Raw genomic sequence first — 15992 nt, 5'->3', positions numbered from 1 at the left:
AGCTGGCTCAGTGGTGATGGATGTGACATGGATGTCTGGCTCAGTGGTGACGGATGTGACATAGATGTCTGGCTCAGCGGTGATGAGTTGGAGATGGATGTGACAAGGACAGCTGGCTGAGTGGTGATGGATGTGACATGGATGTGGCTCAGTGGTGATGAGCTGGAGATGGATGTGACATGGACAGCTGGCTCAGTGGTGATGAGATGGATGTGACATGGATAACTGGCTCAGCGGCAATGGGCTTGGGTAGATGTGACATGAATAGCAAGCTCAGTAGTTATTGGCTGGAGATGGATGTGACATGGACAGCTGGCTCAGTGGTTATGTGCTGTCGGTGATGTGTGATGAGGACCTGTCAGGACGCACCTTTTCCAACCGCTCGAAGTACTCTCGGAGGAAGGCCATGGGCTTGTCGGGCCGGGCGGTGCACAGCTGGACGATGCAGTCCTTCAGCAGCTGCTGGATGTTGTACTTCTGCACATACTGCTCGCACTCCCGAAGGCTGCGCTCCTCCTCACTGCCCCCACCACCACCGCTGCTGCTGCACGATGCCATGGCGCTGCAACAAAGAGTCCGCTACTGAGAGGAAATCCGGCACATGGGGAGTACACACTAACACCTCCTCCGGGCCCCCCAGAGCCCTCTCCCTCTCCGGTTTCCACAAAACACCCTCTCTCTCTCTCCTCCGGTCTCCCCGGTGCCCCCCCTCTCTCTCCTCCTCCTCCTCCGGTCTCCCCGGTGCCCCCCCTCTCTCTTCTCCTCCTCCGGTCTCCCCGGTGCCCCCCCCCCCTCTCTCTCTCTCTCCTCCGGTCTCCCCGGTGCTCCCCTCTCTCTCCTCCGGTCTCCCCGGTGCTCCCCCTCTCTCTTCTCCTCCTCCGGTCTCCCCGGTGCCCCCCCCCTCTCTCCTCCTCCGGTCTCCCCGGTGCCCCCTCTCTCTCTCTCCTCCGGTCTCCCCGGTGCCCTCTCTCTCTCTCTCCTCCGGTCTCCCCGGTGCCCCCCCTCTCTCTCTCTCTCCTCCGGTCTCCCCGGTGCTCCCCCTCTCTCTTCTCCTCCTCCGGTCTCCCCGGTGCCCCCCCCTCTCTCCTCCTCCGGTCTCCCCGGTGCCCCCTCTCTCTCTCTCCTCCGGTCTCCCCGGTGCCCTCTCTCTCTCCTCCTCCGGTCTCCCCGGTGCCCCCCCTCTCTCTCTCCCCTCCGGTCTCCCCGTGCCCCCCCCTCTCTCCTCCTCCGGTCTCCCCGGTGCCCCCTCTCTCTCTCTCCTCCGGTCTCCCCGGTGCCCCCCCTCTCTCTCTCCTCCTCCGGTCTCCCCGGTGCCCCCCCTCTCTCTCTCCCCTCCGGTCTCCCCGGTGTCCCCCCTCTCTCTCTCCCCTCCGGTCTCCCCGGTGTCCCCCCTCTCTCTCTCCCCTCCGGTCTCCCCGGTGCCCCCCCTCTCTCTCTCTCCTCCGGTCTCCCCGGTGCCCCCCCTCTCTCTCTCTCCTCCGGTCTCCCCGGTGCCCCCCCTCTCTCTCTCTCTCCTCCGGTCTCCCAGGTGTCCCCCCTCTCTCTCTCTCCCCTCCGGTCTCCCCGGTGCCCCCCTCTCTCTCTCTCTCCTCCGGTCTCCCCGGTGCCCCCCCCTCTCTCTCTCCTCCTCCGGTCTCCCCGGTGCCCCCTCTCACTCTTCTCCTCCTCCGGTCTCCCCGGTGCCCCCTCTCTCTCTCTCTCCTCCGGTCTCCCCGGTGCCCCCCCTCTCTCTTCTCCTCCTCCGGTCTCCCCGGTGCCCCCCCTCTCTCTCTCTCTCTCCTCCGGTCTCCCCGGTGCCCCCTCTCTCTCTCTCTCCTCCGGTCTCCCCGGTGCCCCCCCCTCTCTCTCCTCCTCCGGTCTCCCCGGTGCCCCCTCTCTCTCTCTCCTCCTCCGGTCTCCCCGGTGCCCCCTCTCTCTCTCTCTCTCCTCCGGTCTCCCCGGTGCCCCCCCCTCTCTCTCCTCCGGTCTCCCCGGTGCCCCCCTCTCTCTCTCTCCTCCTCCGGTCTCCCCGGTGCCCCCCCCCTCTCTTCTCCTCCTCCGGTCTCCCCGGTGCCCCCCCTCTCTCTCTCTCTCTCCTCCTCCGGTCTCCCCGGTGCTCCCCCTCTCTCTCTCCTCCTCCGGTCTCCCCGGTGCCCCCCCTCTCTCTTCTCCTCCTCCGGTCTCCCCGGTGCCCCCCCTCTCTCTTCTCCTCCTCCGGTCTCCCCGGTGCCCCCCCTCTCTCTTCTCCTCCTCCGGTCTCCCCGGTGCCCCCCCTCTCTCTTCTCCTCCTCCGGTCTCCCCGGTGCCCCCCCTCTCTCTTCTCCTCCTCCGGTCTCCCCGGTGCCCCCTCTCTCTCTTCTCCTCCTCCGGTCTCCCCGGTGCCCCCCCTCTCTCTCTCTCTCTCCTCCTCCGGTCTCCCCGGTGCTCCCCCTCTCTCTCTCCTCCGGTCTCCCCGGTGCCCCCCCTCTCTCTTCTCCTCCTCCGGTCTCCCCGGTGCCCCCCCTCTCTCTTCTCCTCCTCCGGTCTCCCCGGTGCCCCCCCTCTCTCTTCTCCTCCTCCGGTCTCCCCGGTGCCCCCCCTCTCTCTTCTCCTCCTCCGGTCTCCCCGGTGCCCCCCCTCTCTCTCTCTCTCTCCTCCTCCGGTCTCCCCGGTGCCCCCCCCCTCTCTCTCTCCTCCTCCGGTCTCCCCGGTGCTCCCCCTCTCTCTCTCTCTCCTCCGGTCTCCCCGGTGCCCCCCCCTCTCTCTCTCTCTCCTCCGGTCTCCCCGGTGCCTCCCCTCTCTCTTCTCCTCCTCCGGTCTCCCCGGTGCCCCCCCCCCCTCTCTCTCTCTCTCCTCCGGTCTCCCCGGTGCCTCCCCTCTCTCTTCTCCTCCTCCGGTCTCCCCGGTGCCCCCCCCCCTCTCTCTCTCTCTCCTCCGGTCTCCCCGGTGCCTCCCCTCTCTCTTCTCCTCCTCCGGTCTCCCCGGTGCCCCCCCTCTCTCTCTCTCCTCCTCCGGTCTCCCCGGTGCCCTCTCTCTCTCCTCCTCCGGTCTCCCCGGTGCCCCCCCTCTCTCTCTCTCCTCCTCCGGTCTCCCCGGTGCTCCCTCTCTCTCTCTCCTCCGGTCTCCCCGGTGCCCTCTCTCTCTCTCTCCTCCGGTCTCCCCGGTGCCCCCCCTCTCTCTTCTCCTCCTCCGGTCTCCCCGGTGCCCCCTCTCTCTCTCCTCCTCCGGTCTCCCCGGTGCCCCCCCTCTCTCTTCTCCTCCTCCGGTCTCCCCGGTGCCCCCCCTCTCTCTCTCCTCCGGTCTCCCCCGCAGTAATTACCGGAGATCTCTGGCCGTCGTCGCTCTGCTGCTCGGGTAACGCTCCCGGATCCTCCGGGTGTCCTGGGCCTCCCGTCCGGGTGTTTCCTCCGCGCACTCACCGGAAACGGTACAGTCAACCAATCACAGCCGCCGATGACGTCAAACAGCCGCCAGCTGACAGGAACTGGTTACTAAGCAACGCCCTCCCTCTCCACACCCCTTCCGTGCCGGTGATAGACAGTCGGTTATTACCCGGCATGCATAGCGCAGAGACAGTGGGCCGAGGATGAGAGGCGTGTGTCCACCCTGTATACCCCTATATACAGTATATACACCCTGTATACCCCTATATACAGTATATACACCCTGTATACCCCTATATACAGTATATACACCCTGTATACCCCTATATACAGTATATCCACCCTGTATACCCCTATATACAGTATATACACCCTGTATACCCCTATATACAGTATATACACCCTGTATACCCCTATATACAGTATATACACCCTGTATACCCCTATATACAGTATATACACCCTGTATACCCCTATATACAGTATATACACCCTGTATACCCCTATATACAGTATATACACCCTGTATACCCCTATATACAGTATATACACCCAGTATACCCCTATATACAGTATATACACCCTGTATACCCCTATATCCACCCTGTATACCCCTATATACAGTATATACACCCTGTATACCCCTATATACAGTATATACACCCTGTATACCCCTATATACATTATATCCACCCTGTATACCCCTATATATACCCCTATATACAGTATATACACCCTGTATACCCCTATATACAGTATATACACCCTGTATACCCCTATATATACCCCTATATACAGTATATACACCCTGTATACCCCTATATACAGTATATACACCCTGTATACCCCTATATATACCCCTATATACAGTATATACACCCTGTATACCCCTATATACAGTATATACACCCTGTATACCCCTATATACAGTATATACACCCTGTATACCCCTATATACAGTATATACACCCTGTATACCCCTATATACAGTATATACACCCTGTATACCCCTATATATACCCCTATATACAGTATATACACCCTGTATACCCCTATATACAGTATATACACCCTGTATACCCCTATATATACCCCTATATACAGTATATACACCCTGTATACCCCTATATACAGTATATACACCCTGTATACCCCTATATACAGTATATACACCCAGTATACCCCTATATATACCCCTATATACAGTATATACACCCTGTATACCCCTATATACAGTATATACACCCTGTATACCCCTATATATACCCCTATATACAGTATATACACCCTGTATACCCCTATATATACCCCTATATACAGTATATACACCCTGTATACCCCTGTATACAGTATATACACCCTGTATACCCCTATATACAGTATATACACCCTGTATACCCCTATATACATTATATCCACCCTGTATACCCCTATATATACCCCTATATACAGTATATACACCCAGTATACCCCTATATACAGTATATACACCCAGTATACCCCTATATACAGTATATACACCCAGTATACCCCTATATACAGTATATACACCCAGTATACCCCTATATATACCCCTATATACAGTATATACACCCTGTATACCCCTATATACAGTATATACACCCAGTATACCCCTATATATACCCCTATATACAGTATATACACCCTGTATACCCCTATATCCACCCTGTATACCCCTATATACAGTATATACACCCAGTATACCCCTATATATACCCCTATATACAGCATATACACCCTGTATACCCCTATATACAGTATATACACCCTGTATACCCCTATATATACCCCTATATACAGTATATACACCCTGTATACCCCTATATACAGTATATACACCCAGTATACCCCTATATATACCCCTATATACAGTATATACACCCTGTATACCCCTATATCCACCCTGTATACCCCTATATACAGTATATACACCCAGTATACCCCTATATATACCCCTATATACAGCATATACACCCTGTATACCCCTATATACAGTATATACACCCTGTATACCCCTATATATACCCCTATATACAGTATATACACCCTGTATACCCCTATATACAGTATATACACCCAGTATACCCCTATATATACCCCTATATACAGTATATACACCCTGTATACCCCTATATCCACCCTGTATACCCCTATATACAGTATATACACCCTGTATACCCCTATATATACCCCTATATACAGTATATACACCCTGTATACCCCTATATACAGTATATACACCCTGTATACCCCTATATATACCCCTATATACAGTATATACACCCTGTATACCCCTATATACAGTATATACACCCTGTATACCCCTATATACAGTATATACACCCAGTATACCCCTATATATACCCCTATATACAGTATATACACCCTGTATACCCCTATATACAGTATATACACCCTGTATACCCCTATATATACCCCTATATACAGTATATACACCCTGTATACCCCTATATATACCCCTATATACAGTATATACACCCTGTATACCCCTGTATACAGTATATACACCCTGTATACCCCTATATACAGTATATACACCCTGTATACCCCTATATACATTATATCCACCCTGTATACCCCTATATATACCCCTATATACAGTATATACACCCAGTATACCCCTATATACAGTATATACACCCAGTATACCCCTATATACAGTATATACACCCAGTATACCCCTATATACAGTATATACACCCAGTATACCCCTATATATACCCCTATATACAGTATATACACCCTGTATACCCCTATATACAGTATATACACCCAGTATACCCCTATATATACCCCTATATACAGTATATACACCCTGTATACCCCTATATCCACCCTGTATACCCCTATATACAGTATATACACCCAGTATACCCCTATATATACCCCTATATACAGCATATACACCCTGTATACCCCTATATACAGTATATACACCCTGTATACCCCTATATATACCCCTATATACAGTATATACACCCTGTATACCCCTATATACAGTATATACACCCAGTATACCCCTATATATACCCCTATATACAGTATATACACCCTGTATACCCCTATATCCACCCTGTATACCCCTATATACAGTATATACACCCAGTATACCCCTATATATACCCCTATATACAGCATATACACCCTGTATACCCCTATATACAGTATATACACCCTGTATACCCCTATATATACCCCTATATACAGTATATACACCCTGTATACCCCTATATACAGTATATACACCCAGTATACCCCTATATATACCCCTATATACAGTATATACAGAATTGTCTCCTCACCCGGAACACCCCCACTTACCACACTTATCGGAATACACGTACCATTAATACCCAACAGCTTAGGGACAATCTCCACACATCTTTAGCCCCCATCTCCACCCTCTCCTGTCCAGACATAGCATTGTCACACTTCAATAATACACTGAAGAATGCCCTAGATGAAGCAGCACCTTCTATACGCAGAAAGACCCGACACAGACAAAAGCAGCCCTGGCACACAACGCAAACACGCTCTCTTCAGCGCTGCTCGAGGTGTGCAGAGCGGCAGTGGAGAAAATCTCTCTTAGCAGAAGACTTCATCCACTATAAGTTCATGCTCAAAACCTATAACTCTGCCCTTCATCTGGCCAAACAATCCTACTTCACCACCCTCATCACCTCACTATCCAACAACCCAAGACGACTTTTTGAAACCTTAAACTCCCTCCTGAAACCTAAAGTACAGGCCCCCATCACCAACCTCAGCGGTGAGGATCTGGCCACTTATTTCCTAGAAAAAATCAACCACATCCATCAGGATATCTCAGCCCAATCTCCTCAGTGCCTGGATCCCCTTCCCTGCCGCACCTCAAGCTCACTAGACATCTTTGAGCCTGTTTCAGAAGAAGAAGTTTCCAAGCTCCTCGCTTCTGCTCGGCCTACAACCTGCAACAGTGACCCTATTCCTTCACAGCTCCTGCAGTCTCTCTCACCAGTGGTCACCACTCACCTGACTAAAATATTTAACCTCTCTCTTTCTTCAGGTATATTTCCCTCTTCATTTAAACATGCCATCATAACCCCTTTACTTAAAAAGCCATCCCTGGACCAGAACTGCACTGCTAACTACAGACCTGTCTCTAACCTTCCCTTCATCTCTAAACTCCTGGAACGCCTGGTCCACTCCCGTCTAATCCGCTATCTCTCGGATAACTCTCTTCTCGACCCCTTACAATCTGGTTTCCGCTCTTTACACTCTACTGAAACTGCCCTCACTAAAGTCTCTAATGATTTAATAACAGCTAAATCGAAAGGTCATTGCTCCCTGCTGATTCTCCTGGATCTCTCTGCCGCATTTGACACTGTGGATCACCAGCTCCTCCTCACTATGCTCCGCTCTATAGGCCTCAAGGACACAGCCCTCTCCTGGTTCTCCTCCTACCTCTCTGACCGCTCCTTCACTGTATCTTTTTCCGGCTCCTCTTCCTCTTCTCGTCCCCTTACTATCGGGGTCCCGCAGGGCTCAGTCCTAGGCCCCCTCCTCTTCTCTTTATACACTGCCCCTATTGGACAAACAATCAGCAGATTTGGGTTCCAGTATCATCTCTATGCTGATGACACCCAATTATACACTTCTTCCCCTGACATCACCCCTACCCTAATTCAAAATACCAAGGATTGTCTGTCTGCTGTCTCTAGCATCATGTCCTCCCTCTATCTGAAACTAAATCTCTCTAAAACTGAACTTCTTGTGTTTCTCCCCTCTACTAACCTCACTCTACCTAACATCGAAATAACCCTGGAGGGTTCAACCATAACTCCCAAGCAGCATGCCCGCTGTCTTGGGGTCATATTCGACACTGAACTTTCCTTTACTCCGTACATCCGATCACTCAGTCGCTCTTGTCACCTGCATCTTAAAAACATCTCCAGAATCCGACCTTTTCTCACCTTTGAAACTGCTAAGACTCTTACTGTCGCTCTTATTCATTCTCGTCTGGACTACTGCAACTCTCTTCTGATCGGTCTCCCTCTTACCAAACTTTCTCCTCTCCAATCCATCTTGAATGCGGCAGCCAGGGTCATATTTCTGTCCAGCCGCTTCACCGATGCCTCCATCTTGTGCCAGTCATTACACTGGCTACCTATTCGCTACAGGGTCCAGTATAAACTCATCTCTCTCACCCACAAAGCTCTCCACTGTTCTGCACCGCCTTATATCTCCTCTCTCATCTCTGTCTATCGCCCTACACGTGCCCTCCGTTCTACAAATGACCTAAGACTAACATCCCCCGTAATCCGAACCTCGCACCTCCGTCTCCAAGACTTCTCTCGTGCTGCTCCAGCTCTCTGGAATGCACTTCCCCAGACGATCAGACTGATACCTAGCCCTGACCTATTCAAGCGCGCTTTGAAAACCCATCTCTTCAAAGAAGCCTACCACATCAACTACTCAGCAAGCTAACTTTGCCCTGTTCCCTCCTTCCAAATATTATTCTGAATCTGCACCCTACTACTCATCTGTCTCCACACCCTTCATGCACATGATAACTGCACTTGATACTTGTCTATTGCGCTTAAACACACGGGCTGATGACCGGATCATGCAGCTTTATATGAAAATCCCTATTATAATTGCCAGACCTGAATTAACAAGCATTTCTCACCTACTGTGTCCCCCCATTTCCTTGTAGATTGTAAGCTTGCGAGCAGGGACCTCACTCCTAATGTCATTGTTTGAATTGTCTTAACTTGTATTGAATTTATTGTCTGTACATGTCCCCGCTTAATTGTAAAGTGCTGCGGAATATGTTGGCGCTATATAAATAAAAATTATTATTATTATTATATACACCCTGTATACCCCTATATACAGTATATACACCCTGTATACCCCTATATATACCCCTATATACAGTATATACACCCTGTATACCCCTGTATACAGTATATACACCCTGTATACCCCTATATACAGTATATACACCCTGTATACCCCTATATACAGTATATACACCCTGTATACCCCTATATACAGTATATACACCCTGTATACCCCTATATACAGTATATACACCCAGTATACCCCTATATAGATTCAAGATTCAAAGAAGCTTTATTGGCAGGACTAAATACACATTAGTTTTGCCAAAGCAGGTGTACAGAAGGGAATAGGGATAGGGACTGTAGGGATGTTGGGAAGGGGCTGTAGGAAAGGTGGATGGGGCAGATCCAGGTTGGGGCTATAGAAGTCCATGGCATAGGGAAGGTGGATGGCGGCATGGGGGCAGATCCAGGATGAGGCTATAGAAGTCCATGGCATAGGGAAGGTGGATGGGGGATTGGGGGCAGATCCAGGATGAGGCTATAGAAGTCCATGGCATAGGGAAGGTGGATGGGGGCAGATCCAGGATGAGGCTATAGAAGTCCATGGCATAGGGAAGGTGGATGGGGGCAGATCCAGGTTGGGGCTATAGAAGTCCATGGCATAGGGAAGGTGGATGGGGGCAGATCCAGGATGAGGCTATAGAAGTCCATGGCATAGGGAAGGTGGATGGGGGCATGGGGGCAGATCCAGGATGAGGCTATAGAAGTCCATGGCATAGGGAAGGTGGATGGGGGCATGGGGGCAGATCCAGGATGAGGCTATAGAAGTCCATGGCATAGGGAAGGTGGATGGCGGAATGGGGGCAGATCCAGGATGAGGCTATAGAAGTCCATGGCATAGGGAAGGTGGATGGGGGATTGGGGCATATCCAGGGTGGGTGCCATAGAAGTCCATGGCATATCAGAGTTCTCTTTCTCGCAGTCTATGGCATTCGCTCACATATTGCGCTGCTATCTCCACTGCTCTCTCTTCTTCCCCCAGCAGGATGTATGTTTTCTCTTCCTCCTTCATGGTGGTGAAATCCGGGAAGAGATGTGAGAGTCTCCTGAAGTGAGTGTCCCTCACTGCTGAGTACTTGGGGCAGTGTAGCAGGAAGTGGGTCTCATCCTCCAGGGCCTCCTGGTCACAGTGTTGGCACAGTCTTTCCTCCCTGGGCTTGTAGCTCTGCCTGTGTCGGCCGGATTCGATGGCCAGACTGTGGGCACTGAGTCTATACCGGCTCAGGATCTTGCGGTCTTTGGGGTCCTGGAGTTTCTCCAGGTATGGAGCCAGTCTGTAGTCTCTCTGTAGACTCTGGTACATGGTCAGTTTCTGTGAGCTGATGATGTCGTTCTTCCAGTCACTTACGTACCTCTCCTGGCCTTCGTCTACCATCTTCCTGATTCCGGCTTTTGTCAGGTTGTTGTGATTGGTGTTCTGGTCAGGTTGGGTTTGGGTGAGTTGTTCCGAGGATCCTGGTTTTTCTGTTTCACCTACATGTGTCAGGGCTTTATGGTGATGGGAGCTTGGATTGCTCCTACGTAGGTGAGCCCAGAATGACAGTGCCCTCTTTAGAACCGTTAGGTGTAGAGGGAATCTGCCCAGCTCGGCCCGGCAAGCACTGTTGGAGGTGCTCCGATGGACTTGGAGAAGGTGCTTGCAGAATTCCAGGTGGAATATTTCTGTTGGGCTTGAATCCCACCTTGACCAGTCTGGGTAGGTGTGAGGACCCCAGACTTCGCTGCCATACAGGAGGATTGGGGCGATGATAGAATCGAAGATTTTTAACCAGACCCTCACTGGTGGCTTTAGATGGTAGAGTTTCCTTCGGATGGCATAGAAGGTTTTGCATGCCTTGTCTTTCAGGGTCTCTATGGCTTGTTTGAAGCTCCCTGATCAGTGAATCTCTAGGCCCAGATAGGTATATTTGTCCGTTCCTGTAAGGGCGCAGTTGTTGAGGATAAATGAAGGATGCTGGTCTGATTTTCTCTTTCTCTTCTGGAACACCATGATGTTGGTTTTCTTTAGGTTGACCGGTAGAGCCCAGGTGGAGCTGAATTTCTCTAAGATTTTCAGGTTGTCTTGGAGGCCTTTCTCGGTTGGTGACAGAAGCAGCAAGTCATCTGCATACAGCAGGAATTTCACCTGCACGTCGTGGAGGGTGAGACCTGGTGCTGTGGAAGATTCCAGAGCGGTAGCCAGCTCGTTGATGTAAATGTTGAAGAGCGTTGGGCTTAGGCTGCAGCCTTGTCTGACTCCCCGGCTCTGCTGGAAATAAGCCGTTCTTCTGCCGCTCACACTCACACTGCAGAGGTTCTCGGTGTAGGAGCTTTTGATAACATCATAGGTCTTTCCTCCTATTCCGCTCTCCAGCAGTTTCAGGAATAAGCCTGGGTGCCACACCGAATCAAAGGCCTTTTTAAAGTCCACGAAACAGGCGTATATCTTCCCGTTCTTTGTATTGTGGACGTGGCTCTGAATGAGGCTGTGCAGGGTGTAGATGTGGTCAGTAGTGCGGTGGTTTGGCATGAAGCCTGCTTGGCTCTTGCTGAGGACGTTGTGCTCGGTGAGGAAACTGAGGATCCTCTTGTTCAGGATGCTATTGAACAGTTTTCCCAGGTTGCTGCTGACATATATTCCTCTGTAGTTGGCTGGGTCATACCTGTCCCCATTCTTGTGGATGGGTGTGATGAGGCCTTGATTCCAGGTAGGAGGGAAGTAGCCGGCACTTAGCACAATATTGAAGAGTTTAACCATTGCGGCCTGTATTTCTGGTGGGCTGCACTTCAGCATTTCTGGTAGGATTCCATCCAGGCCACCGGCTTTTCTACATCTTATGGAAGAGATTCTCTCTGCTACTTCCTGTAATGTAATAGGTGCATCCACGGGGTTTTGGAAATTTTTTACTTTTTCCTCCATTGCTTTTAGTTTTGCCATTATGTTTTCCTGTTCTTGGCTTAGTTCTTCCTTTGGAATGTCTTTATAGAGGTCTCTGAAGTACTGGAGCCAGATGTTGCCATTTTGGATATGGATGTTGTTTTTCTTGTCTTTTGTGCCCATGTGGTTCCATAGTTCCCAGAAGGAGTTGTCTTGGAGGGCGTCTTGGAGTTGTTAAGTTTGGTGGAGATGTAACTCTGCTTCTTCCTCCTGTGGATGGTTTTGTACTGCCTTTGTATGGTTTCATAGGCTTCCCTCAGACCCGGGTGGTTGGGGTCTCTGTGTTTCTTGTTTGAGGCTGTTCTCAGGGTCTTCCGTACGGCTTTACATTCTCTGTCAAACCATCCATTGATCTGTTTTTCTTTTGGTCTCTTGTAGTTGACTTTTTTAAGGTCGGACAGTCTGGCCATTGCATAGAATATATTGTTGAGGTCTTTTGCAGCTTGACTCACTCCCTTTGGGTTAGGCTGGTACTCGTAGTTGTAGAAGTGGTGGAGCATCCGCTGTATTTCAGGTCTGCTGGGAACCTCTTTATACTTTAATGCCGACGTTTTGTGCCATTTATAGGATGGAGGCCGGGTGAAGAGGCCGCTCTGCTGTGGCTTTTGAGTGGATGGTTTCTCTGTAGATTTCAGGTACAGAAGAAGTTGGTTGTGGTCTGACAGGTGCGTTTGTGGGGAGACTATGAAGGCGCTGACATTTGCCAGGTTCATATCTGTAATGGCATAATCTACTACACTCCTCCCTACATGGGAGTTTAGTGTGCACCTCCCTAAGGAGTCTCCTTTGGTTTGTCCGTTAAGAATATGAAGTCCTAAACTTCTGCATACGGTCAGGAGCTTTTTACCACTTTTGTTGACTGTACTGTCATAGCTGTTTCTCTCTGTGATTACTGAGTCTTGGCCGTTATTCTCTGCTCCAAATATGTAGATGTTCCCATCCGTGGTCAGGAAGTCGTTTTCTCTCCCTGTTCTTGCATTGAGGTCTCCAAAGATGAGAACTTTGCCCAGGCCCTGATAGTGGGCGGCTTCTCTTTGTAAGATCTCGAAGCAGTCTGGATTGAAGTAGGGCGACTCTGGCGGTGGTATATAGGTGGCGCAGAGATAGACATCAGACTGAGAGGTGAGGATGGAGCTGCTGATCCTGATATATACCCTGTATACCCCTATATACAGTATATACACCCTGTATACCCCTATATATACCCTGTATACCCCTATATACAGTATATCCACCCTGTATACCCCTATATACAGTATATCCACCCTGTATACCCCTATATACAGTATATACACCCTGTATACCCCTATATATACCCCTATATACAGTATATACACCCAGTATACCCCTATATATACCCTGTATACCCCTATATACAGTATATACACCCTGTATACCCCTATATATACCCTGTATACCCCTATATACAGTATATCCACCCTGTATACCCCTATATACAGTATATCCACCCTGTATACCCCTATATACAGTATATACACCCTGTATACCCCTATATATACACCTATATACAGTATATACACCCAGTATACCCCTATATATACCCTGTATACCCCTATATACAGTATATACACCCTGTATACCCCTATATATACCCTGTATACCCCTATATACAGTATATACACCCAGTATACCCCTATATACAGTATATACACCCAGTATACCCCTATATACAGTATATACACCCTGTATACCCCTATATACAGTATATACACCCTGTATACCCCTATATATACCCCTATATACAGTATATACACCCAGTATACCCCTATATACAGTATATACACCCTGTATACCCCTATATCCACCCTGTATACCCCTATATACAGTATATACACCCTGTATACCCCTATATACAGTATATCCACCCTGTATACCCCTATATATACCCCTATATACAGTATATACACCCAGTATACCCCTATATACAGTATATACACCCTGTATACCCCTATATACAGTATATACACCCTGTATACCCCTATATACAGTATATACACCCTGTATACCCCTATATATACCCTGTATACCCCTATATACAGTATATACACCCTGTATACCCCTATATACAGTATATACACCCTGTATACCCCTATATATACCCTTTATACCCCTATGTACAGTATATACACCCAGTATACCCCTATATACAGTATATACACCCTGTATACCCCTATATCCACCCTGTATACCCCTATATACAGTATATACACCCTATATACCCCTATATACATTATATCCACCCTATATACCCCTATATATACCCCTATATACAGTATATACACCCTGTATACCCCTATATATACCCTGTATACCCCTATATACAGTATATACACCCTGTATAATCCTATATACAGTATATACACCCTGTATACCCCTATATATACCCCTATATACAGTATATACACCCAGTATACCCCTATATACAGTATATACACCCTGTATAACCCTATATGCAGTATATACACCCTGTATAACCCTATATATACCCCTATATACAGTATATACACCCAGTATACCCCTATATACAGTATATACACCCTGTATACCCCTATATATACCCCTATATACAGTATATACACCCAGTATACCCCTATATACAGTATATACACCCATTATAACCCTATATACAGTATATACACCCTGTATACCCCTATATATACCCCTATATACAGTATATACACCCAGTATACCCCTATATACAGTATATACACCCTGTATACCCCTATATATACCCCTATATACAGTATATACACCCAGTATACCCCTATATACAGTATATCCACCCTGTATACCCCTATATACAGTATATACACCCAGTATACCCCTATATACAGTATATACACCCTGTATACCCCTATATACAGTATATCCACCCTGTATACCCCTATATATACCCCTATATACAGTATATACACCCAGTATACCCCTATATACAGTATATACACCCCGTTGTGACGGGAGTATTCTCCAGAGCAAGGAGGGACAACAGGCCTGGGAACGATCCAACAGATTTATTGACCAGAACACAGGAACAACACGAAGGTAATTTGCAGAGTCCCAAAATAAGTCCACAGGAAACTGATTCGGGGGCACCTCCCGACAATCCTTGTGCCAGATCACAAAACCATAGTCCTTTTAGAGTCCCAGAAATCCGCCACGATCACACTAAGGCCGAGGCTTCCTCAGACAGCCTCGCCCTTCTCTTTCAGCATCCAACTCACATCTGACTGAGTTGCACAGGGATCTAGTGTCTCTGCTCCTGGATCAGCCCATGTGTGTAGTGGAGGAGGGTTCCACTCCTCCTATGCAATGGTTTGGCCCACAGCAAGGCACCGCTGTGTCTAGGAGGATGTGCATTGTGAGTCCTCCCCCTGCTGAGGAGAACAATGGTGATTCCCCTAGCTGTGTTGACCCAAGCCTGAATTCAATTATGGTCTAGATACACAAGTCTTGTGGAAAGGAGACAGGTTACTTACATAATTACATTATAGTCCCGGAGACACAGGCAATGGGGGAAGGAAACATATTGTTACAGGTACACACAAGACATTGCAAAGTATTGGGGAAAAATACATATCATGACAATCCCTTCCCCTCCTAATTTGTGTACGTACTAGGGACCTCTACAGGTCACTGGTTAAGTACACAAAGGCATGGCGTAACTTACATGTGGCTTCATGCAGCCACGAATTGGCATCGTAGCTTTCCCACATCATTGCCCAGGAGAACAGCTGCAGGCAGACCACCCATCACCCCAACCACACATCGCCTGACCCCAAAACC

The 15992-nt window shown here is 49.1% G+C and overlaps 1 protein-coding gene across 1 annotated transcript in view; it reads right to left on the bottom strand.

Moving 5' to 3' along the window:
- The window catches only part of PRKAR1A (protein kinase cAMP-dependent type I regulatory subunit alpha), a 29862-nt gene extending 26411 nt beyond the window's left edge, over positions 1–3451 (bottom strand). The window contains exons 1-2 of the mRNA XM_073562689.1: positions 3278–3451; positions 370–562 (exon numbers count right to left, since the gene is read on the bottom strand). Of these exons, the coding sequence (XP_073418790.1) occupies positions 370–558 (189 nt within the window). The 5' untranslated portion in view covers positions 559–562; positions 3278–3451. The remainder of the gene's footprint in view (positions 1–369; positions 563–3277) is intronic.
- Between the last annotated feature and the right edge of the window lie 12541 nt (positions 3452–15992).

Source organism: Dendrobates tinctorius, unplaced genomic scaffold (assembly GCF_039654945.1).
Source record: "Dendrobates tinctorius isolate UK_male_01 unplaced genomic scaffold, ASM3965494v1 ptg000364l, whole genome shotgun sequence".
Taxonomy (NCBI): Eukaryota; Metazoa; Chordata; class Amphibia; order Anura; family Dendrobatidae; genus Dendrobates; species Dendrobates tinctorius.
The sequence above is the reverse complement of the archived record's forward strand: the minus strand, read 5'-3'. Positions and strand labels throughout refer to the sequence as shown.